The 25,905-nt window shown below is 39.4% G+C and overlaps 1 protein-coding gene across 1 annotated transcript in view; it reads right to left on the bottom strand.

The window, feature by feature from the left end:
• Nucleotides 1-25,905, bottom strand: part of LOC139296365 (dual specificity calcium/calmodulin-dependent 3',5'-cyclic nucleotide phosphodiesterase 1A-like) — an 83,822-nt gene that overhangs the window by 52,870 nt on the left and 5,047 nt on the right. Inside the window, exons 2-3 of the mRNA XM_070918750.1 lie at nt 12,674-12,724; nt 11,722-11,887 (exon numbers count right to left, since the gene is read on the bottom strand). Coding sequence (XP_070774851.1) covers nt 11,722-11,887; nt 12,674-12,724 — 217 coding nt within the window. The remainder of the gene's footprint in view (nt 1-11,721; nt 11,888-12,673; nt 12,725-25,905) is intronic.

Raw genomic sequence — 25,905 nt, 5'->3', positions numbered from 1 at the left:
TGCAATAGGAGTGCAAGTGAGAGCAACCCTCCCTCAGTCAACACTTCAGCTCTGATGTTCTCTTCCTTTTCTTCCTTGCTGTCCGATAAAGTAAACAAACTATTCAAAATAGTTCAAAGGAAGAAGCTCAGAGCTGTTTGGTTTGAGTAATTCCAATGTGTGTGTGTGTGTGTGTGTGTGTGTGTGTGTGTGTTTGTGTGTGTGTTTCTTACTTCTTTAGGTTTTACTTTTATCAATCAGTCTATCCTTGGTCCTTTCTCTCCCACACAAACTGACACACACATGCACACAATGCAACTTACACATGCTGTAAACAAAATCAGCGTGAGGTGATCAAAGCCAGGCTTTTTATTATTTTCCTGCGTCCTTCCTATGTGTTTATATCAGAATGTATCTGCAAATTAAGCTGTTACAGATGAATGATTATAGAAGATTCCACACGGAAATATTAAAAGCTTAATTCAACCATAAATGTAACTCAGAGGCATACACACACAGACAGCATTGCTTCACACACACTTGTTGAAAACAGTAAAAGTGTATATACTCACAGTCCCCGGAGCCTGAGCCAAATCTTTTCGATCTGTTCCGGCTGAAGGTACTTCAGGGCCGTGCTTTCAAACTCCTCGATCTCTTTGGTGGGAGACTCCATGTCAGAGGCTCAAAGAGTTCCGGATGTGCCAACAAGAGATAAAAAAAAAAAAAGTTTAATCCCTCTTAAGTGTGAGCGGTGAGGAAGACGCAGCGTAGAGGGCAGAGATGTTGCAATTAGGTGGAACCCAGGACGTGACCGAGGTTTCCTCTTTCTTCATTCACATTTGCACCCACAGCTGCGACAAACCAGCCGTCATCCTTCCTTTTTCTCTCTTTTCTCCCTTGTTTATGTGAGAGAGTGTGTGTGACTGAAACTCAACAACACTCAGCAGTGCAGTGCTCAAGCAGCTGTGACAGTCGTGAAAAACAGCCCAACTGTACCTCTTTCCTTTCTCCCTCTCTCGTCTCTCTCTCTCTCTCTCTCTCTCTCTCCCTCTCTCTTCTGCGTTCACTTCTCTCCTGAGTGAGCACAGGGGTCCTGGAGCCGTGCCATGCTCTCCCAGCAACAACGGGATGCAGACGGCAGGGCAGCTCAATCCGGGATTATCGCTCACTGCCGAGCGCTCCACACAAGAGGGAGGGGAGGAGAAACACCACCAGTCAAAGAGAGGGAGGAGTTTGGCTGATAATGAGAAACCATGTTCTGTTTCATCCATTGGAAAACCAGAGGGAGTGAGGGAGGAAAAAGAGTGGGGATGGAGAGGAACAGGAGGGGGGAGACCTTTCGGAGAAGGGATGACGAAGGTGTGAGTGCTCTGCATTACTGTAAGAAAATATCCAGTTAAAGATTTAAAACGGGACCTTTTCCCACAAGACGCTGCAACAATCACAGAGCCTTCCCTTCTTTGTTTTCTTCAATCTGCATTTTGTCATCATAGTTGTAAATACTATGATTTTCTCTTGTGAATCTATTTCTTCTCTGTTGTTTTCTGCCGTTTCTTCCCTGTCAAAAGGTTTTTTTGGGGGAATTTTTCCTCATCTTAATCGAGGCTCTAAGGATAGAGGGTGTTGCATGTTGTACAGATTGTAAAGCCCCTTGAGGCACATTGTGATTTGTGATATTGGGCTATATAAATAAAATTGACGTGACTATTTTTCACCCTGCGATTCATAGACACTTTTACACACGTGCTTATTTCATAAGGAATATAAAGGTAGGAAGGCCATCAAGCAAATACAGACTTTATCAGCAGCGTAGATCAACATTCAAAGTCAGGAAAACATTTGCTGCAAACATGACAACTTTAGATCTGTAATGTATTCATCTGCAAATATAGATAATGCGTTTGCTGTACAACATATTAAATGGCATGCCAGAGAGGATTAAATAGCGTGCAGACAGTGCGTTGACACTGATTTGACTGAGATTACCAATGAATCCATTGAGCGCATTCAGGGCCGTCCCATATTCAGTCCCCCCAAATACAAGCATTGTAACACACATTATTCTCTCTGTCTTTTCTTGCTCTCTCTGACATACACACAACACACTACAGCATCCACAAAAACAGTGTTGTCCTCTACATTTTTATTTGCAAAAATGTCCTTTCTGCTTCATTTGGTCAGATAATGTGGTAGTTATCAGGTCAGTTTCAAATTTAAGACGGTTTTATGATACCTGCAGCCATATAAGCCATCGCGACGCACTGGTTCCTACATAAATTATGTGTTATATTCAATCCATTATGAAAGCTGCATCAGTAATTGCATACTGAATACAGTAGGTACTGAGTACTCTAGTTTTTGTTTGGTTTTCTGGTTTGGATATTTTCTTCTATAATGGTCAGTTTTCTCTTTTATTACTTTCATCTGCACTCGTGTACTGTGTCTTACTATTAACTTAACCTGTAAAGCTGCAATAACTTCTGTGTAAGCTGCTATACAAATAAAGTTTGATAGATTTGATTGTTACATTTTTCAACATTTTCACTGAGATGCCTGACAAGAGACATTACATTATATTGCTATATAGTGTATGTTAGAAATATATTCGGTACAAACATCTATAACTTCTTCAGCTTTTCTGCTGCTTTATCTTCTTCTTCTCCTCCTTAGTTAGCTCCTAGCCTACTGAACGTCTAATAAAAACCTATGAGAACATACAGCTCTCTCTTGTCATTTTTTGCAAGTCTAAAACTTGCATGGATGACTCAGCCAAGCCCCCTACCATATTCTTAGGTCTTTCAATTACTTGATGCAGGATGCAGGGATAATGCTAGGGCGCCACCTCAAAGAGGCTCCTGCTTTCATCTGCTGAGATGGGTCTGCTTGAGTGCCATGAAGCCTGCTGATGTTCTCTTCAAAGGCGCACTTATCTATATCTCTTTCTCCCTCTGTCTTTGGCTTTCAGTTTCTTTCTGTTTTTGGCTGCCTTTCTTCAATCCACTCTTCATCGCTGTTTTTTTTCTCCATTTTGTAGAGATATGGCGGCCCCCAGGAGATCTCAAGCCACAGGCAGAGTTGACAGGTCAACTTGAGGGGAAACCACAACAGTAACTTCACATTTCACTGCTTGCTGTTCACAACTTTACACCCCAGGGACCTGATGTACCGTGTCCTCTGTATGTGTTAGTGTGACACTCAACAAGGTTGAGTCTGGTGAGAGACCTTCTGTCAAAAACTGCAAGGACAAGGAAGGTCAATGTAAGCTGAATTGAGTGTTTACGTGCAAAAAGGGAAAATGAAGAAGAAGTAGTTAGAAGTTTCGATACGTAGCTCACATGCTATCTTTTTTCGTTTATATAAACAAGTGTAAAAATACGTCTGCCTTTAACGTCCGAAAGTGTGCACCGTTGTCCCCACATTTGAACGATTATCCCGTCTTCCCCCTATCTGTGATGGGCAGCTTTTCACCCCACCTTCAACTGTGGCCGTTCAGAACAGCTATAAACACTTCACTCTCCAAGCCTTCAGACTTGATCGGATGACAATTTGTACAAATGAGTTGCTTTCAAGGATACCCGAATCTTTAGGGTTAGGCAACTAAAACATTTAGCTAAGGTTGAGGACAGATGGTTGCTATAATTGGTAGATAAGCAAACACTAATTGTAAGTCTGTGACGAGATGCTAAGGTCTCCTGCATAAAAGTAAAACATGCTACAAGCATGACCTCCCTCATCACCCTTACTTTTCCACCTCACAACATACAGGGCACACTATTTCCTGCACTGGCAGTGAATGTAGACATTGCACGAACATCATCAGGTGTGGAATCATCCAATATGAATACTGGGCAGAATTACCTCCATATTTACTCAAGAAGTTGATAACAATAGGTACTGATCACTCATTACTTCGGATGTAGTCACATTTGATGAGTTTCATTACAAAATGTTTGATTATCCCAGAACAATAAGCTCTAATATTAGTAATAATAATAATAAAGAGTTAAAGAGAGAACATTTATAGCATCCCACAGCGCTAGAAAAAAAAACAACATTCTGTGATGCATAAAATAGCAGGCACAAGAATGCAGCCTTGTTGATAGAGATGTGGCCCCGAGCCTTTGCACCCAAGGAATCTCAGAGAATACTTTAATTACATTGCCTACTGATGAATGAAAAACCTTGCGAAACGACAGCACAACTGTGGCAATGTGGCTTATTTGGACCACTGGCTGGTGAGAGGGACAATACAACAATGTTGAGTATGTGATGAAATATTAGGAATACACAGAGGTCTTTTGCTTGTTGTTATATGTCGTTGTTGCCGAGGTATCTGACTGCAAAATTGAGAGTATGAAGGACAGATAACGTCCACACAAAGCATGTAAAACTCAAATTGCTTCTCCTTCAAAGTAGGAGAATCTTTGCCTTTGGGGGGCTGCACAACAATGATATATGTCTGAATGAATGATTAAGGAACAGAATTGAGTTTACGCATGTAGCCAACATTTTATTCCATTTTAAGACTGATGAACCAACACAAGAGCTATGCCCCTTCACATAATGATCATCAAAATATGTCCCTGATTAACTACGATCACAATAACTGCTCACAAAAAGGACCTAATGAATCAGCTCTTGGGAAAATGAATTATTCGTATGACTATGACAGAGGGACTGGCTGGAGAATTACGCTCTACTAAGGTATTCTTGTCACTGTGCTCGGGCTCCCTCAAAGCTCACACGTCGAAATCAAGGCATTAACAGCCCCGGCCATTTGGAGGTACATGAAAAATTCAAATCTCATTTAAATTTCCAGGCAAGTCGATAAGGATATCTATGCATCAAAATAGCAATCGCCTTTGCGGTAATGACCACATTTTGGTGAAGATCATCTATCACAAATTATGATTTCTCATCTATACTTCATTCCTCTTTTTGTATAGGATGTAGTGGAGATGGAAGGATGGGTGGGAGAAATTGAGGGCACCCGGCCATAAAGCTATATTTATTTGCAGAGTGATGGAGGTAGAAATATACCGCAGGGAAGAAACTTCCCATTACTTCATCCCCAAGAGAGATTTCTATAGGTCAAAGGTGACGCATACAACTGAGGGCGAGGGTGAGGAGGGAAGCAATCAGGCTCCAGTAATTGAGTAGCATTGAGGCAGTTAACATGCGAAGTGAAAGCAAAGATTTGACAGATGAAGGTAGTCTGTGCGAATGTGGCAGTTATTCAGTGTCTAAACACCAGTCTGAAACTGATAATGAAATGTCTTCTGTCTGACCTCCACAGTCTGGATGGAAACGTGCTGTGGAGTAGTGAATTAAACCCAGCAGGAATTACTTGCAAACTCAATGATTCCTTGCTTCGGAATCAGAAGAAATGCGTCTACAAACATTGCTGATTGGCTCAGAGGAAGAAACAGCGTGGGTTTCCTTGACGAATCAATGCTGCAGAACGTGATGGCTTAACCACATTCACTACGGAGGCTCTGAATGTCCAAACAAGACATATGTGATACCACTGAAAAGCTGATGGATAGATAGGACTAGAAGTTCAAAAGGTACTAAACATTTTAGAACAATAGCTATTTTTAGCCACGGGCGGCGTATACAAATCTGAAACATTTTGATTAGGAGACATAACACAAAGCTAGTAAGAGATCTTCAGATCGCCCCGTCTTCTAGCTCATAATGCGATCGAAACATTAGGTTACATTAGGTTAGTAAATTTCATCAATTTCATGGTGAGGAGGCTTGTGACTTTTACTTTCCATTTTTACAAACAGCTCAGTTTGTTGTTGGAGCAGCTGATAACAGCACAGAGAAGAAAAGACATCTCGCCGCCATCACAAAGTCACAAAGTCACTTTGGTTTACTAAATGCTCAACTGTCCTCATTAGCCTCTGATTTCTACTATCTAGCATTCACACTGGACAGGTAGATTACAGTAGGCTGTCTGAGCGTGTTGGCTGGAAATGCTTCCCATGGCTCCAGGAGGGTTTGGCTGAGGGCGTTAGTGAGAGCCGTTGGGAGGCAACCATTTGGTCTAAATACAGACTGGATAACCCAAACAAAGAGCTAAAAGCAGCTTACAGGTGTAAATAGCTTCAGAGTTGGGTGTTGCAATTAATTTGGATTGGCAGTACTAACGTCTGCAGCACAAAACATGAGGTTATTTGGGTCATTGCCAATATCAAAAATATCCCTTAAAGTCCCCCTTCAGTCAAAAATGTGTTTCTCTTATTGTTACTTCACTTGGATGTTTGACCTTCTCTATGCAGAATAATTTGACTGGTGACTCACGCCAATCACGGTCCACGTCCACATCACGGTGTGATGTTCATTCACTGAGAGTGGACTTTTCTGTCGGAGACATTTTGTGTTCAGTACTTTATTTAAAATATTTGTTGTCATAGATTCTCGATTTTTCAATGAGGGAGAATTGACATATATAATTTCAAGAAAAAAAACATATCAGACACAAATTATTATTCAAATAAGAGCAATTTATATATCATAAAAAATGTCTCAAGGGGATCTTTATCTATTTTGAATTTGATTATGGATATACATTTTGGGGTATATCATGAAGTCCATTCAAAAGACAGTTTTCATGAGTATAGGTGTGATTATGTCTAAATGTTTGATTCTCATGCCATCTTGTGTCTCTGTCACCAGTGAATTATGGCCACCATAAAATAGTCCATGATAGATGGTGATTTTCTTCCCCAGAGTTCACTTCAGGGTCAAGGCTCAGAAAATGCCATACTTACTGTAACTCACTCAGCTCAAAGTGACAAACATCACAGCAAATGTATGCTGCACAGGCAAAAAAAACTCTGTTGCCCTCCTAAGTGCCTCCCAGCCTGTAACTGCTCTGATCCCATTACTATATTAACCCGACAATAAGATGCTACAAAGAGGGGACTATTCATGTGATGGGTGAGCGGCTTACAATTCCCATAGTGTATTTAAAGGCTGCTATGTGGGCAAAGTGAATACACTGCTATTGAGTGAGGTCAGGAGTTATGAGGTAAGGGTGAGGGCAGATTCAAAGAAACGCCCTTAATGTATTTTCAGCCTATATGTGAATGCAGCAGATGTCAATGCGAACATACACTTTAACCCTTCCTCTGGAAAAACACAAAAATAATATTTTACAATACTTGGTTTTTATCTCACCTTCGTTTACTTTACACATTGATTTTATTTCTAAAATTAAATATGTTTCTTTTCCATTCACCTTTACACTACTAACTCATATTTAATTAAACCAAGCTGGAAAAAACCCTCATGAGCCTCTATTGATCTAGACTTTCATCAATAACTAAAAAATGTATTTTTATTAGTGAAAGGTTGTAGGCTGCACATAAGGGAATAAACATACTAATCAAAGCAAACGTTGGGAGCTTTTACATGACTGCAAACAACATTAATGTAATGTATGTATAGCTAACCTACAGTAACATGAGGTCATACTTTGGGCAACTCTGCACTTTAGATAAATATGTCATTAGATGTTTGGCACAGTTACAACTCTTATTTTGTTTCCTGTTGTTGAAAGCACTGCCCATTCTTATACAGTATATAGCAAAGTGTCTATATACTAAAGGCCTAACTCAGAAATATGTGCCATCATGTGGCACAGCAGTGATACAGCTACAGAACTATGAAGTCACGCCTCAATCATTCTGACGAATAGCTCTGCCATTTGTCCATGTGCTTCCAGTCACACTGGCCAGCGGAGGCTCATTACCCGGCTAGTGAGGCTAGTGATGGAGGTTGTTGCTGCACAGCAGATGTCAGTGGGGGTCTGTGAACCTGCAGCTGCAGCCAAAGGAGGGGTCAGCCTCTAAAACTGTGGGCCGCCAAAGAGGAGACAGCCGCCTTAATCAACTGCAAAGTTCACAGCGGCACACAGCATCCAATTAACCAGCAGATAAATCACACAGCTGACCACAGAAGAGTGTCTGACTTTTAGCTGCATGTGTGCATGACTGTTTGAATTTAAGTGATGCTACGGTGTACAACTCTGTTTGAGTTGACAAAAGAACAAATTGCTGGGAAGAAAAAGCCACATTTGTTTTGTGGACATGTGGTGAGTGAATGCTCAATTATAAAAAGGCTGTTCTGTCAAAATGCACAAGTCACTGAAAATTAGAAACAAACTTTTTTTGTCACTAGTCACCATTTGGTAAGCTTCTAGTCACCTTTGTAATCTTACTGGTCCCAGTTGAATAGAATTTAGCTCAGTATTTAGTAGCTATTAGTCATACATTTTATTTACAAGTGACTTTTTTTTTGCACTAGTCAAGTATTCATTCAAATGTAGGGCACATTTTAGCAGAATTCTCAGAAAATCTTCAAAAGAAAATGCAAATTAATGCACGTTTCCATCCTACTGTTGCAAGTATTAAGAGTTGGGCGCATCGAGAAAAACAGTTGGTGGCGTTAATTCTCCAGTTATGTACCATTAAACAATTGCGGAAGAAGATGGTAAAATGACATCACAAGGAGTGCCAGTCAAAACAATGTTTTTGACATATTTTGACTTCAAATATCCAGTGTTTCCACTTTTGTATGTGCAAATTAAAACTGAGCATAATAGCAGGTGGATGGAAACACACTTCTAATTACATTATCAATATGTTATTGGAAGAAACGTTGATCACGCTGTTGCATGTTTTACCATGTTCAACTGGTTATCAAATGAAATAAAAGCTGCTGGTTCCTAGCCTCAAATCACAATGGAGCATTCTCTAGTGTGGAATATAACGGTAATTTGTTTCTAATAAAAATGTAATTTTAACTAATGAGTAATAACTTATCCTTGGCCCAAAACCTTTCACGTCCCCCTCTCTTGGGACCAGAATGGAAATAATCCTAATGGTTTTTTGTGCTTTTTGTGTTTCACCCCTTTAAAGGCTTGGCTGTCACGGCAGAGTTGTAACTTTGAACGGAAACAAAAATCAATCAATCAATCAAACTAGTCAAACCGGATGAGACGCAAGTGCTGATGGAAATGATGGTGAAGATGCTGCATACAAATCACATGCTGATATCTAAATGAGAACAGTTAAAATGTTCGTCTGGTTCATCAGCAGGCAGAAGGGAGACAATTTAAAAAACATTTACATGCTGTAGCACCTAATGGAAAATGTGAAGATGAGGTTAGCCACGGTTGCTATTAGTCCTGTCACATACAAACTTCCATTGGTAAAGTGAGGTGAGGGGTACACAAATTATACTAAGACAGAAGTAAAACATCAGAGTTACAACCACATTTACAATACCAATTGGCAGGACAGAGTTGAATTGTCACACTGAGTAAACAGCATAAGCAGGCTACAAGTGGCAAATTGTGAGTGATTGTGGGGTAAACAATGACAAAACAGTCTGATATACGTAATCCCATTCAAAAAAAATTCCAGTTTCACACTCTGCATGAAAATCCCATACTGTATGGCCCATTCAATAGATAGCAAGTTCTTTAAATGCATAAGGCACTCCTAATGAGAAGAAACACCAGCATGACACCAGCCGCACAGATGAGTCAGCGTGTGTTTATACACTAATGGCTGCATATTGTTTTCTGTCCCTCACTGTGTGACTAAGCACTCGATTGCGTTGTAGCAGCAGCTGTAATCCTAAAACAATTTCAGCAGCTGCTATGTGTCTGAAGTATTAGGCAGACATTTAAGCTGATCTGAAAAAAGATGGGAAAAAAGGTAAAAAGATAATCACAGAGCTTTGTAAACTGAGGGATGACTGGAAAACCGCAACCAGCCGAGCACATTCAATTAGCCATTAGCATCCTTGAAGGGAAATGGACTGTGGAGTTTAATCAAAATTGTGGAACGCTTTAAAAACACAATCAAATTCTTCTAAATTTCACCATATTCACCTAGACCTCTGCAGACCTTCATTCAACCTCAGTTTGACAGCCAATAGCTGCTGTCCTTTAACTCACTCACTCCCGTCCTGCCTGCCACAGATCACATGATCCCTCTCCATTCTCCAATAAAATCTAATTATCATCGCCTGGAGGATAACAGCCAGTTCTGGCCTCAGAGGTGACACTGTGGTTACATCGCTTTATGGATTACTGCTAGTTCCGCAGCCATTTAATCACTTTGTACCATAATCTAACCATTTGTCATTCGGTTGTAGATCCCCACTACTCCCTGTGGATTTGCCCTTTATTAACCACTGTTGGCCAGGCCGTAGACTTCACCTGACTTCAGTGGGACTTCCCAGACAAAGACATAAGTAAGACGATGGCTGTCTATTGAGTGTGAATCATAGGGAATGGATGCAAACAAAACAAAAGAGGTGAACTAAGCTCTTTTCTAATGGCCACATTTGCTGGTAAATCACCAAATGCATTAGGTGCAATCGCTATTTCATCAGTCAAATTACTTTAATAAACAAGAAGTTGGCAGATAGGGTATTCTTTTAGCATATTTTACTTTTATTTAAACTGTTTGTGCTCCTGAAATTAATCATACCCTTGCCAGTAGACAGTTATGCAAATTGTTCATCCCCAGCCAAAGATTTAGCCGCATTTGGCTTGTGCATTTGTTCCCCACCCTGATAAAGCTAAAGCTATGTCTTAACATTTGACACTGAAATATGTTACTGTCTCTATGGACGAATGAACTGTTTCCTCTATGGAAGGTGAGAGTGCTTTTAGCTGCCCTGCGCTGACTGTGTTTTTCTTTAAAATCTAGGCTGTGGCTTTTAAATGAAGGAACAGGCTGTGTCCAGTCAAGTGGAAAATCACTTTCTCCTTGTCACCACCCCACTGTGGAAAAAAAGGACCTGTGTTCTGGGGGAGACTATGGCAGAGAACGACTGCGCGGTAATTTGAGATAGCATAGAGAAGCACAAGAGAAGAAGCATGTGTTACTGCAGTGAGACTCTGGAAAGCAGAGAAAGAAAATCAGATGATTTCCATAATCTCATACCAAACACCCCATAAATTGTGTTTCCACTTGTTACACACAAAAAAAGAGTGCCTCCAAATCGGCTTGCCATAACTCTATGTCTATTTTGCATACAAGCTTGTAATTGTTATCGCATACTAGGTGCATTTTTAGTATCCTGTGACAAATGCTCACTTCTCTCCACCTGCGGCATTTGTAACGGTCTCCAGAGCCATCAAGGTTAATTGGAATCAGGAGTTAAAAGACGTTCAATATTCTAAAAGTGACAACAAATTATGTTAATGGTGGTTTGAAGTCCTTGTTATCAAGGTGGAATCAATCATGCCCACATCCCTTGAGGTCAGCAGCCATACATAGCAATTAGCACTGTGTGTGTGTGTGTGTGTGTGTGTGTGTGTATGTGTGTGTGTGTGTATGCATGTGTGTGTGTGTGTATCAAGAATGTTAAATGTCAGACAGAAGATTATCCTCTCCATACAAAGCAAGGAATAAGTCCACTTCAAATCTTGCTAACTTAATAATCAAGTTCACATTAATCATAGTCCAAAAATACAAAATGAACACACCATGCAGAATGATACCTGGTTATATACATTGCCTTGTTTCCTCCCTGTATACTAAAAGAAATATCGATTGTATGTAAATTACACCTGTGTAAGATAATGAGCTGGACATGGCTGTCGATGTCCCACTGCAGCATGACACAGGGTTCACTCCATGATAATTAACGAATAATTAACTGCAACTTTTTGTTTCTCTGTATTGCTGAAGCAGCCTGACAGCAGCAAACCTGATGGCCGTTTTCTCTGTGGCGTCTGGTTCATCTGCTGCAGGAAGATCGTCAGCCAGAATCTCTTCAGGACTCCGTGGATCATTCAGGGGGGCCTTCTGCTCTTTGCCTTTGATCCCCATCCCCGCCGTGATGGCATTCCACAAAGCACTCTGGGACTTTGAGCCTGCAAAACAATCAAACAAACAAAAGAAGTCTCAGTGGTGTTACTGTCATTTTGTACAGTGCCATGAATCAAGCGTTCATTGGTTTGCCAGCTGGTAGTTTGTATCAATTATTTAACAAAACTCAGAATTGTTAAATCTCCACTGAAAGTACCTGGCTTTCAGGATCTCAGTAAAAGGGAATAAGAGAATTGAGCACCTTTGTGATGCTGCCCCCATGTGGGTGTATCCTGCCAATGCTGGTTTATCTTTAAAGGTAATACACTTACCACACACTAAGTACAACAACTACTACTACTACTAGAAGTAGAAGACTTTTCTTTATCAGGTCATAAACCATTTTGCCCCCCACATTTTTAAGAACTGAGTAATTCATTAATTAGATTAATCAAGGTGTCATGTAAAGTATCTTACTCCTGTATTTTTAAGACAATAGAGAGCACCATCTGAAATATACTGAAAAGTTAATAATTGATCATTTAAGCACACTTTCTCTTTTACCTTTTCCTGATGATGTCAACAAGGTATGTGTGTGGATTATGGATAGTAACAGCAAAATTATTTCTTGTTGCTGAGTATTTTTAATGGATTTTTTCAGCTTCCATAACAAAACAAAACTCAGTTCCCCTCCATTTTACTGGGGTGGTCAAAAGTCTCAGAAGCTAATATCCCATTAACTCAGGGTAAAATTACCCTTTAATACTTTGATCTGAAAGGTGAAATTATTTGAAATGAATGAATTTAGGGAATTGACTAATAATGAAGCATGACTAATATAGAGCACTTACGTGCAAAACTGGCTTGTGGTCTGGTGGAGCTCTCCCCATCTTCATTTGCCACTGGAGGAAGAAAAATAGATGAAAGACAATCAAGGGATGGCAGAAAAAGTGGGTTATGTACATGCTCTTGTTAAACTCTTTAGTGGTTATACCAGTGACTTTAAATCAATCTTTTGTTTTGTTGTTACACACACTGTGTTGAATACTACAAATACACAAATGCACAATTGATTTTAATGAGACTCTACATCCTGCCCTCACTGGCTTTGCTGTTAATTTCCATTTGTAAGTCTCTGTGTCAATATTTTAGTTTATTGTGATTAAACGGAAGGGATGGTAAATCTTGTTCAGAAAAAAAGCAAATGTGCAATACAGACCAGTCAGGAAGAAAGGTCATTTAGTGTTCCATTAAACCCTAGAATTGCCTTGAAGTGTGATTTGAGTGATTGTGAAAGTACTATAATTGTTGCTGTCACTTCAGAGACTGGTGCCCTGCTGGAATCTCTGCTCACTAAACACTGCACACAGCATGTAGAGTTCACTGAGAACAGTGAAATAAACACACATCTAGTAGCGGTATTGAGGGCAAAAACAAATACTGAGAGCATAAAGACAAGGCTATATTAACAGGTCACAAGTACAGTATGAAAATAGCAACTGAGTGCAAGAGCGTGCAGAGGGGCATCTCAGAATGAACAACTTGTTGAACGTTGAACTTGAATTGGCTGATATACAGTATCAGAAGACTCTGCTGGGTTCCACTACTGTAAGAAACAGAAGAAGATAAATGCACAAACAAAGGCCTGAACACTGATTATTCTCCACATTTCACAGGGGTTGCTGAAAAGCCTCAAAATGCAGTTCCCCTATTGGCCACTATATGCTGGCTCCATATAACCCAAAGAAAACAACTTCCCCCTGACAACAGAATGTCAATAAATGTTTTCCAGTTACAAACTCAATAGATTAATTTGTGTCATAGTGGTTATTTTAAGAGCGAGGTTAAAAACTAAAAAATTCAAATGTTTTGAGGCATGTTGCCTTTAGTCTTTCATGCCATCAACCAGAACTCAACCATTTTGTCAAATGTTGGATTATCTATAATTCAGAATTACTAACCAACCAAATTCTCCCCAGCAGTCATCATGCTTGCCTGTTAAGGTAAAGTTTTTACCATAGAAGTTATAGGCATATTTACATATATGATCAAAGAGTTTGAGTCATCATTGAGGCTCAAATAATCTGAAAATGTGTACATTGTAATTGTATACATTGCAATTTATTTAATGCCAATAATTTATTTGAACATTGTATGAGTTGCCCTTCTTTTTTGACCCAAGTAGAAGCAGATGTCTTTTGGGAAATTTGCTTCATTTGAACATGTTGCTCTTCAGTTGAACTCCTCATGTCGAGCTGCATCTACAGGCCAAAGCAATACTTTTTTGAGGTCTTTGCTGCAGTCTATCATCTGCATTGACTCTGACTGCGAAATTATTGTTGGTGATTTTAACATTCACTGTCCGCAGAGTCAAAACTAAACACAGAGAAGCAGCATTCACTTCTTATGTTTCACATATCTGGAACAAAACTCCCAGAAAACTTGAGATCTGTTCCAACTCCGTTTAAATCAGGGCTTAAAACTTGCCACTATAGGTTATTAAGTTAAACTTGGAACAATTAATTCATATGACTGCACTGTAATTTGTTTGATTTCTTACTCTATTTTAGCATATTTTTACCTTCTATTTTATTTAGTTTCAGTCTTTTTAAAATCCTAGTGTCTTTTTACAGTCTTTTTATATTTCCTTGTGATTGTTTTATGTATTTTCTTAATGCCTTTCTGTCTTATGTAAAGCACTTTTAATTGCTTTGTTGTTGAAAGCTGCTATACAAATAAGCTTACTTTGCCTTGCCTTGCCACAGTTCATATTTATTGTAAATCTATACATTTTGTAAGGACTTGTAACTATTATGTTAAACAAACGAATTGATGGTTTCCGAGTTGGTGACACCCCTATCGACCGGCACTGACTCTGACCCTTAGCCTGGCCCACAGCAGGACTAAATCCAAGATTGAGATGAACATCTGCATGCTCAAAGCTTAGCGGGTGTTCAGGCTTATCCCAGAAAGGCCATGTGACATTATTGTGGCCTTTGTCGACCCTGAGAGTGACGTCAACCCAAAGAAAGAAAAAACCCTTCCACCCAATCCTGCATATCTCTGAAATAAAAGAGCTCTCTGAAAATTTCCCAAAACCATTTTCTAATCAGCCCACCACAAACTCTCAGCTGTCTTCAAATTAAGACTAATTCATTTAATTTCCATTTCCATTCAAGGGATTCTTTATTCCTGAAAATTCAGTGACAAAATACTTTAATATTCTGTTACTGAAATTAACATCATCTACACTCTCCCACCCACCTTCAATTCGTGACCCAGTAACTGTTTTTCTAGCTTTGTCTTTGAGATCTGGAGTCTATTGTGTTCCATGTGGAGATTGCCTTTTTCCATTTATGTTCACAAATGAACCTTTACAGGCTGCGCAGGAGCAGATAAGAATTACCTTCAGTTAAGCTTGAGGTAGTTGAACAGTCCTTTTCTATATCATTTATAATTTAGTCTTACAATGAACTTAATATAGTGCTAAATTGTGCTGCGGAGGTGGGTTGACGCTCCTCCTCGTGACGATGGACAGCCGTGCTCTGTTCGAGGACATGGGCATGCAAGTTTTAATGTGGGATATTCACAATGTATGTGTATGTTTGTAGGCCTCATTAAGTCTCTCCCACTGGCAGAGCACACAGCCTCTTCATCATCTTCTGTGATGAACAGAAGCAATATTGTTTGATTTAGGCTTATAACAATAATCAGATTGCCCACAGATCGTTCATGTACAGTTAATTAAACCATCTGTAAGTGTTGAACAATGAATGAGGTTAGATGTCAAAGTCAAAGGTATACGGGGGTTGGCTCAGGCAGCAAATACTGGCAAAAAGATTCATGTTAATTGTAAATAGAGTAAACCTATTTTTCATGTTGGCTCTGATGAGTTGCCTGTGCCACCAGGGATGCTTTCAAACAGTTGACTGAGGCTCAGCTCTTTAGCATCTGTGAGAGGTCCCACCTGTTTTTAAACCTTTTTCCTGTTGGCCAGAGTGGAGTTTGAATTGCATTTTTGGATTTCATTTTCATTTGCAGCCAAGCACGCTTAACGTCCATCACATTACAGATGAATAACCAACAAAATGCACCTTAGTACATACCATCCCACCAATTAACCATTGCCATGTTTAAGCCTGGTACATGTTGACGGAGTGGACTACGTTTTATATAACTAGTGTTGTAAACTTCGATGTTGACACGGTCTTTCACTGCTACTATTTTCCAAAAGGTATGTCTGTAGACTGTGTTGTGCTCATACACATTCATTAATATTTGTTGCTCCACTGGAGTGAAATAGGAAGCTCTGCTCTTCTTTTCACTTGGCAAATTGTTTTATGAGTGCTCAACTGACAAAGCTTTTCAACGTTTACAGCCAATGAGCTTTAGTCAGAATGAACCTACTGATTGAACAAATGCTTGTCTAGTTTAATCAAATCAGAGTTTAGGATTCATGGTTTGTTTCACCATCCTCTGTTCACTGCTGTAGCGATTACTGATGAAGATAAACCTGTAACAGCATCCAAAAACATTAATTACATAGATTTAATTGCTGTCTAATGTTAGCCTGTATAGTAAAGGTGCACTCCACCAATTTTACACATAAAGGTCAGTTTACTATGAGGGCTATTACTCAGCCTGTGCGAACAGTTAAATAATATCTTCTGTCTTTGAACACAAGACATTATATAACAGAAAGCCAGAAACAGAAAGCCTGCGTTACAAACGGAGAGTGTGGATTTGATGATGTGGGAAAGATGTGGGCATTTAGGCAGAGATAAACAAAAGACAATGTATTGAAATTTTGCAACATGTATGTCATCAAACAAAAAGAACACCATTGTCTCACCATGTTTCCTTTCATGTGTATAAAGTCTGTGTGAATCTTAACATCACCACTGTGCCCATTGAGGTATGATTCTCTCCCCTTCTGCTTTCAGTTGTTTTGTCCTCCATGCATTCCTCCAAGTACTAATCAATTCAGCAAAAATAATTAATTTCACAGCAATCGCGCTTAAACTACAATATTTTGACAATCTAAATATGAATTCAGTCATTTGGGGAAGAGGCGTGTGAGACAAAACAAGACTGTCACATTTTAATCATAGTTATTATACAATGTGTGTTTGGCAAAGTTCAATGTGACGTAATTCCATCATATATCATTTCACAAGCTTTACTTTGGTACATTTGACTGCTGGACTTACAATGACAAACAGATGTTGTTGTTGCTGTCTGGACACCAGTTCGCTTCATCAACAGACCGTTACTACTGTTTGAAACGATATGTTTTAATGATATTATTGTTTTATTGAGAATTTTAATTTTCTTTATTGTATGTACCCACAACTCACAGAGAAAAGGTCAGTGGGGATTTTCCATAATCTCAGACGTCTGAGATGTGTTACTTATAGGTAGAGAGTTAACACTAAAATGTATGGTTAAATTGATATATTTCTTCTTATACTGTAAGATTGCTTTTAGGAGAAAATATACAAGAATGTCTCATCAGTCTATGTTTTAAACTTATTTCAGAAGTGCTGGGGAAATAACTACACAAATATGTATTTCATTTATAGTCTTACACTTATTTCAGAGGTTTAGAGAGATGTATTGGGAAAGAAAAGAAACATACTGTACATGTACACATAAAACAAAAGCCTGATTGCTCCGTACCACTACAGATGAGCTAAAAAGTTAAAATCTGTTTTCTCCACATGAGATTTGTAACATCTACAAAAACATAACTAGAGCTAACAAGCCTAACACACGACAAAACACCGCAGTTGGAGTCTGAGCAGAGGGTGCCAGCTACAGTAAAGGCTCAGAGTTTAATAGAGGAGTGAACACAAGGTGTCCAGCCAGGCAATGAGGTACCAGCGCTTAGGAGTCACGCTTCAGAGGAGGTGATTGGCAAAATGCTGTGCAGACTGAAACCTAGGCCCAGCAAGCAATTGATTGTGACACTTGTAGGTTACCATGACAACTGCTTGTGGCTGTGATATAGGGCATATGTGATCGAGGAAGGTTTTTACAAGTAACAGGATATGTCCATGCAAGCGGAAAATCCAAAGTCTATTTTCTGTGGGATCATAAAATCGTTTAGGGCTGCTTTTAATGCTTTTAAAGAGATACCTGGAAATTATTTGAAGGCCTCACTCTTCCTGTTTTTGTGAACACTGACACATTCTCTGATAGGTGGGCAGTGTGTGCCATAAAAGTATAACCTGTGTCTAACGTTACCTAATAATGACAGCACTGAGCTCGTGGCCCACAGTTCAACCTTGGTGAAACTTTGTACAATGCACTATGATGAAGCTTGCATGCATCCAGCAGTATTTAGGCACTGACCAAACCAATATGGAGAAGTTGACAGACATTTCAAGAGCAGGAGGTGTACAATACCTGGTGTGCATGGGGATCATAAAAATATAAACACTTCCTGCTGTGTACATCAGCTTACATGTGTCTTTTGTAAAGACAATATTGTAATTATTAACATATTCACTATTCATTCATGTTAACTCTTTGCACACGTTATGTTCCACTATGACTTTATCAGAGCTTGCTGAAAACAGCTGCCTGCTACATCTGAAAACAAGGTTGATAAGAGCAGCAAGAGTGAAACGAAAACAGTAAAGTTACAGGCTGTAAAACCAAAACAATGAGCTGAAAGACACTGGCCCACTGTTAACATAAAAATATTGATTAGTGCAGCTTTTACAAATACATAAGACAAATAGTAACTATCTATATACTGCAAGCCCTACTGCAGCCTGAATGAGAGCATAAGTGAAAAGTTATTCCGTTTGACACTTCTGTGGGTTGAAACAGCAGCAGGTGTTAACTGTCAGCTGAGGCAAAACCCCTGCTGTGACAGCACTGACTGGGGTGTGGCAAAAGTACAGTGAGTTTTTCTGCTTTACGTGTTTACAGTGTTAAATAACCCTTGAAAGCCTTGTCCACAAGCAAAATGTACACAATAGTCTTACCACTTTGAATGTGTCAGTGGTTTCACTATGTGTTGTCTTTTGTAAACAAAGACAGCTTTATGGTAAAAGTTTTAAGCAAACTTTCAGTTTTACTATGATTACCAAACAAATGTATCATCACACAACAGCAACAAAGGTACCGTATCAAACAACTTCTCATGAACTACTACCAGTTTTGAAGACACAGTTCGTCCACAGTCTCCAGCGGGGAGCATTTTCACATCGCTCTGTTTTCAACACTGTTTCAACACTCGCTCCTGAGAGTTTTCGCAAGCGCTGCAACAAAAAACAAGGCAAGTGGCACATAAGTTCATCAACACTCTGGTTGTCAAGACAATAGAACAAATTCCTGGTGACGTCAGCAGCACACAGCTTTAGTCTGAAGCCCCCTTGTTTCCATGGTGTAGTTGCATTACAGAGGCAAGCATCAACTTCAGTAGAATGGACTAATGTGTCGAGTTGTGCAGACAGGCTGAAATGTGATGTGTTTAACGATGTCGATGTGTTGGTGCCAAACGCCTCATTGCTCTGCCTCACACTCTTCTCACGCACATGTATTCTACTCCTATCACACACACTTTCATGCATCTAGCTCACATGCAAACACACTTAACCTTTCCTCCCGTTCTGCCTACCCTGCAAATTCTTACCTATCGTGATGTTGAAGCCGTCGATGCTGAAGGTGGCACTCCGACCCTTCCTAAATCGATGCTTCTTGGAGTCAGCTTCCATCGCTTTGGCACCCCCCAGTCACCCTTGAGCTTTTTTAATCTGTTTTAATGCCTCTTGTCAGTTGCAGTGTCTTGTTTCAGTTTCGTTTGGGTAACTCTCCTCCTGGAGAGAAAAAAAACGTAGTCCTCCGACTCCGGTTAGCGCAGCGCGCTGGAGAACTGTCAAAGACTCACCACTTCTCGTTACAGACACAGAGCTGGAGAATTTCTCTCAAGTCCTTCTCCACCCCCTTGTCTTTGTTGTACATGTCTTTTCTTTCCCTCTCTCTGTTTCTCACACCTCAACAAGCTCATTTCAAGGAGCTTATGGCTCTTGATTTGTTTTTCTTCTCTCTTTCTCCCTCCACCCCTCCCTCCCGCTTTCTCTCCTCGTCTCTCTTCCCCAAGAGGTACAGTAGGTGTGTGTGGTGGGTGGCGGTGGTGGTTGTGCTGGTGGTGGATGGGAGGAGAGGACATCTCTAGAGGTCTTTAAATGAACGTAACTCCTCCTACTGTCAAGAATTTATAGCAAAAGCATTGGAAGCTCAGAGTTAGAGTATCACACAGGCCTATTGTAGTCTATTTGAGTTTTGCTCACACACAGTCAAACATACAAAAATGGACTCTAAACTCGTGTTGTGCCACACATGCATTGATTCATGAGCAGTGAGAGGAAAGAAAAAGGTGGTAAGAAAGATAGCAAAAGAGTGATTATGTGTATTGAGTCAAATATAGTCATTAAATCAATGCCACTGCTTTTCATTTTGCAGGAGGTATTTACTTGGGCACAGGAAGATGAAGGCCATAACAGCATGCATACCTTCCCTTTGAAAGGAAAAATCAAGCTCTACGTTATCCAGTCGAATTGTTACATCTGTAAGAGCTCACAAATTGCCTCAAATTCATTTTTTTTCCTTTTAAATACCCGTGCAATTGCTGTGACACTGGACCAAGGACACTGCTTTCTTCCTTATTTTGAGTTTTTTCTTCCCGGAAAAATCCATCCTTTTTGTTTATTTTAACTATTGTTCCTTTACCCAATACACATCTCCACACACACACCTGCACACACCAGATCAACAAAGGATAAAAGGCTCCCCTTATTAGCACCATCTGACATTTAGCTATGGAATTTTTCGTGTTTCATTTCCCCCCCTGATTAGTGTCTGTGAGTGCTCTTTATGAAGGCTTCTGGCTTGTTCTCACACCTTATAACGGCACTCGCACAGAGCAGAAGACATAAAGTCTTTTAATTGTCACTTTATACTTAATTTACTGTATGTACAAATCACTAGTGCACTTCCACACTGTTTAGTTACCTGTTTATATTACTCACTTTGTGATATAGCACAAAAGCAAACTAAACCTCTTTTCCTCTTTACACTTTACGCAGAATTCCTGATAACGTAAACTAATATCAAGTATGTTCTTTGTGTTTGTTCTGCTCTTTTCCCTCGCTGCTCTTTCCGTGAGCTACTTTTCTAGTAACAGCCATGATCAATGATGTTTAAAAATTTTAAAAAATCCCAACATTCGACTTGCTCCAAATTCTAGTTTAGATAATCTCTCTAAAGAAATTACATGGTTAATATTATTATCATTATGGGTAAATATCATACTCACACATGTACATGGAAAAACCAGAAACCCTCCTTAATTTCATAAATATATTTAAGTTTATAATTATATATTTATATAAATATAAATTAGTTTAAGAATAATTTTCTTCTTTACTAGCGGATACACACCGGCCAATACAAAAACTATGTCACGCTATGTCAAAATGTCTTTGATCAAGATTTTGTGTTATATTTATTTATTAAATAATTGTTTGTCACCCAATTGGTCATCTGTCTGTTTCGTTGATTGTGTCTCAATTTGTAAATTATTTATGATGCAATTGTTTTTTTAATTCTAGTTATTTCAAGTCGAAACTTGATGTACTGACTCCTGAAGTGTAAACTTATTTTATTTGATTATCTTTACCCATTTATGTTTATGTACTATTACTGCTTATGGTTGTTGTAGCCTTGTTGTTGGTAACTTATTAACTTATTTAACTTATTTTTCTCTAGGAATACACAGTCATTTTTTCCCACTTGTATTTTGTATCATAATGTTAAATAAGGTTCTTTATAAAATATATGTTGTTTAGATCAGAGCAATGTGAAACAAAGACGGGATTTAAAAGCATTAACACGTCCCCACTTTAATAAACAGTTAATAAATGTTCATGATATCTGTGTGGCTACAAATTTCAGTGGTAACACCTACTTCAAAACATTGCAATTGTACTCTGATGAGTGATAAAACATTGAAATGACTGTGTGATCTCAAAGGGTGAGTGTTATTGAATAATCCTTGATGTGTCAAACAAGAACATACAGTATAGTATGATAGACAGTAATTAATGCATGATTTCTGAGCGATGTAGCTGTAAAAGTGTCTGGAGAAAAGTACACTGATCACAATCAGGTGATCTATCCAACTATAACAGAGCCAGTTTGAGTCACTCAGTGCAGTTCCAGTGGACACATTATGCACATGTTAGATAATTACACTCCATCTCATTTTGTTTGCAAGCTGCAGTAAGAGCTCTTTATCCTCTCCTTCTCCCGTCACCCTGCTCTCCCCAGCCTCTAATTCATACTGTATAGCAATTTGTGAGGATCCTAATTTTGCAACACTCTCACTGTGCAACATCAAGTGCCCGCCTGATCCAGGGTAGCTTTTATGTTAATGAGGGCATGTGTGGGTATATTGTACTTTATTATTCTTTCCTTTTGTCAGCAGACTCCCAGGTAACCATTTTAAAGGCTCAAACTGGTGCCTTTTAAGCCCTTGTTTGCTACATTTAAATATGAACAGCCTGTTCAGGCCACAGTTGTGTCAATAATGATATTACCATATTACTGCAGAGGCCTGTCACCAATATTAAAGTCATCCTTGAATAGTGAGTCTAAAATAATGTGTGTAATTACCCGGACATTAATTAAGAAGTAGAAAGGTGCTAAAGGGCAAGATTTTCTTTGAGACTTTATTCCATGAGAGTAGGTGTCTGTTTGTGTCTATATCATGCTCAAAGTTTGCTGCAGTATGTTCAGAGCTTCCCATTTAATGCATTTGGGGTTATAGAAGTTAGAGAGGCGATTACATAATACACTTAACTGAAGGAGTGTGCTTCTGCTTTTATTTTCATGATGCTTTAGAAGGCTACATGATGTTCTGCAACTTTATATATTACTTTGAAAAGCGATGGCAATGCAGGCTCACAGAACCTTCTGTTAAAAGCTTCAATAGGTACTAATGTAAGGATGGTGGAGGCGTTGAGCAGTTTGCCAGTTTGTCAGTCTGTTTAGTCAACAGCAAGATTCTTACATTCATAGACAGTGGAGGATGAATCCTAATGTTTATGGTAGCCAAGTGCCACCATGAGGCCAGGTTTTTCACCTGTACACAAGAAATATCACGATCTACTGGGCAAATTGCCCCCAAATTAATTGGAAACTCCCCAAAGGATGAACTTTACATTTTGGATACTGCAAGAGATTTTTGTCTAGCCTCACCGAGACCTAGTGGGTCACACTGTCAACTTTGCGAGTTCCCATGAAGTTTGCTGTAGATACTCATAGTCCCCAGAAAACTAACCCTAATGTATTTGGTGACCAACTTTCCTCAACGCTACAATGAGGTCAACATTTTCACAATTGCACAAGACATTTTAATGAGCACATTGCACTGAAACTTACTGAGCACATACATACTTCTCACAGCATAAACCCTTTCCATTTATACATTTCAGGTGGTGCCACAGCTTTCCTCTGGCACCACCCTCAGGCCAAAATCACATGACCATACATCCTGGTTTGTCCGGGATTTGCCCGGTTTAAAGCTGTGTGTCCCGAGTCCTGACAAATATCTGTAAAACACTAAAACGTCCCGATTTTCAACATTCACTACCAAATTGTCCCCATAATTGAAATAATTATAATATTATACTTGTTTTCAGCGCTAACATTAATCATGTTCTGTGTGTCAATCAATCAATGTGTCGTTGTTGCTAGCCTATGAGTCTAAGATCAGCATGCTAAAGGTTAGTTGTCATGCCGCAGAGAAAGTCAGTCTTTTCTAAAAAGCTCCAGAAGGCTTACTCCTTCCTTCGTAAAGTAGCCGGAAACAAAAATTCTGCATTTGGCCGGTATCCACGGTGTTGAAAGATACCCTTGGTAGGTGTGCTAAGCGCTGAAATAATTGTCCCCCCATCCTGATGAAAATGCCTATGGTGTGTGCATAAGCGCACATACATGTTTGCATGTGTGAACCTGCGGTACACTTAAGGGTCCCGCTTTGGGGGTTCGAAAATATGGTCACACTATCCAACATTTGGACATCTGGGGAGTAGATAAAAGATTGTCAACGTTTGCTTGGTCACAGATCTGACAAAATGGTGGATGTAACAATGTCAGTTAAACTGTAACTGCTATGGAACTCTGCCAGTAGCGGTTGCTAGTAGCAACAGAATGTTCAACTGAAACCAACTGCTGGTGGCAGAATAATGAATGAGACAGAGAAAAACAGAAATTGTCATCTTATTCACAAATTTCAATTCTGTTCATCAAATACATTTTCTATTTTATGCAATACCCTAGTTGTTTCAAACAAGATTACTTTTATAGATGGTGTGTGCATTTCAATTTAAGTTAGATGGATATAAATTCATGCAATTACAAATTTTAGTGGTATAGGTGTGACTCAGGGCTGCTGATACAGCATGACAACACAGATACCAAGTGTGCGCCAAGATTTTTGGTTCACACTTGTCGAGCAAAATATACAATATATAATCAGATGGATGTTGTTTTTAATGCCAGAGCACATTTCAAAAGCAGCATGAAGTACAACAGCTGCTCTGAGAGGTGAATCCTATACCCATACATCTGTTGAGTCCTTGTCAAGATCCATTTTCTTCAAGGGTCAATACCAGGGTGACGTCACTGTCACTAGGCAACGGGAAGACCTTTCAGACACACATTGCATACATTACACAGAGGATGACAATGGGTTAATATGGCAAATAACACTCATTACTCTAGTGTGTTTTTTATAGTATGTATACTGAAGTTATTTTACTGTGATATTTTCAGTGTTTGTTTTCCTCACCTACATCTGTGCAATAATGCAAAACAGACAGCTCTCATTCAGTTTCGATGGGATGTTTAAAAGGTACGTCTATGTGAATTTCTTGTGACTGTTTTAGAAATAAACTTTAGCTGTTTTTTAACAAACCGATGCTACAGTTTATTGTTGGCACAAAAACACACCTGCTTGTTTTTGCTCTATGTCCATTGAGTATCGCTCAACCTTTGATCTGGTCATCAAACACGAGGACAGGCCATCACCAATAGACATTCATTAGTCGTGAAGATAAAGGGGAGGTGAGGACTAACTTGGGGGATTAGAAATAGCCTCTTGCACCAAATTAATCCCAATTCTTAAACAGTCCCATTTTTATTTGTTGTGAGTAAAGGTCCCATCCAATAAATCTATGTATTTAAATCTCAGATAAGTAAATAAAATAAATAAATATTATAAATGAAAATCACTACAATAACTGACCGGATTGTAGTCCTACACTTTATAAACTGACATTTAACGGTCATTTTATTGTGTGATTCATCCAAGCATAACATCAGTTCAGGGGCTTTTTGATTGTGTAATCTGTCCCAGTAGCACAAAACGATTCAAGACAACAACTACGCAATCAGACAGAAAAACAAGCTCATTAGAGGTCTCCCCTAGACTGTGGAACGACAGACATTTTGTGAGTCCCCACACCACTGTCACCACAGTGACACAGTCATGTAATTAAGACACACAGGGTGCCAGGGAGCTTGCCTTTTCCCCTGCTAAATACTCATTAGAAGCACCTTTAAGGGTAATGTTAGCCTGTGTTGGAAACCTGAGGGAAATGAGCTGACAAAACAGAGAGCTACATGAACAGTCATCTGAATCCTGCTGCACCAAGACCGTGAAGAAAACGAAGGGGGAAAAAATCTTGAGCTATATAGTGCACAAGTTTATCTAATGATTTTTGCACCAGCATGGTTCCACATCAAAGAGGCACAACCAGTTGGGTGAGCAGAGCAAACAAATGTAAGCCTTTTGATTAGGACCAGGCATCTTACACACACCAGACATCCTCCTCCCAATACACCAAAGCAACTAATCTGTGTTATTTAGATGGAGTAAGAAAAATACACCCGTTCTGCTCTTTTTAGGAAAATGTCACACATGTAGTGTTGGAGACACAGCAGACTGCAAATTATTACACTGGTCACAGAGGCCACACATCAGTGGAGCAGCTTATACACCAGAGCT

This window comes from Enoplosus armatus, chromosome 14 (genome assembly GCF_043641665.1).
Source record: "Enoplosus armatus isolate fEnoArm2 chromosome 14, fEnoArm2.hap1, whole genome shotgun sequence".
Classification (NCBI taxonomy): domain Eukaryota; kingdom Metazoa; phylum Chordata; class Actinopteri; order Centrarchiformes; family Enoplosidae; genus Enoplosus; species Enoplosus armatus.
This window is presented reverse-complemented; position numbering and strand designations above follow the sequence as displayed.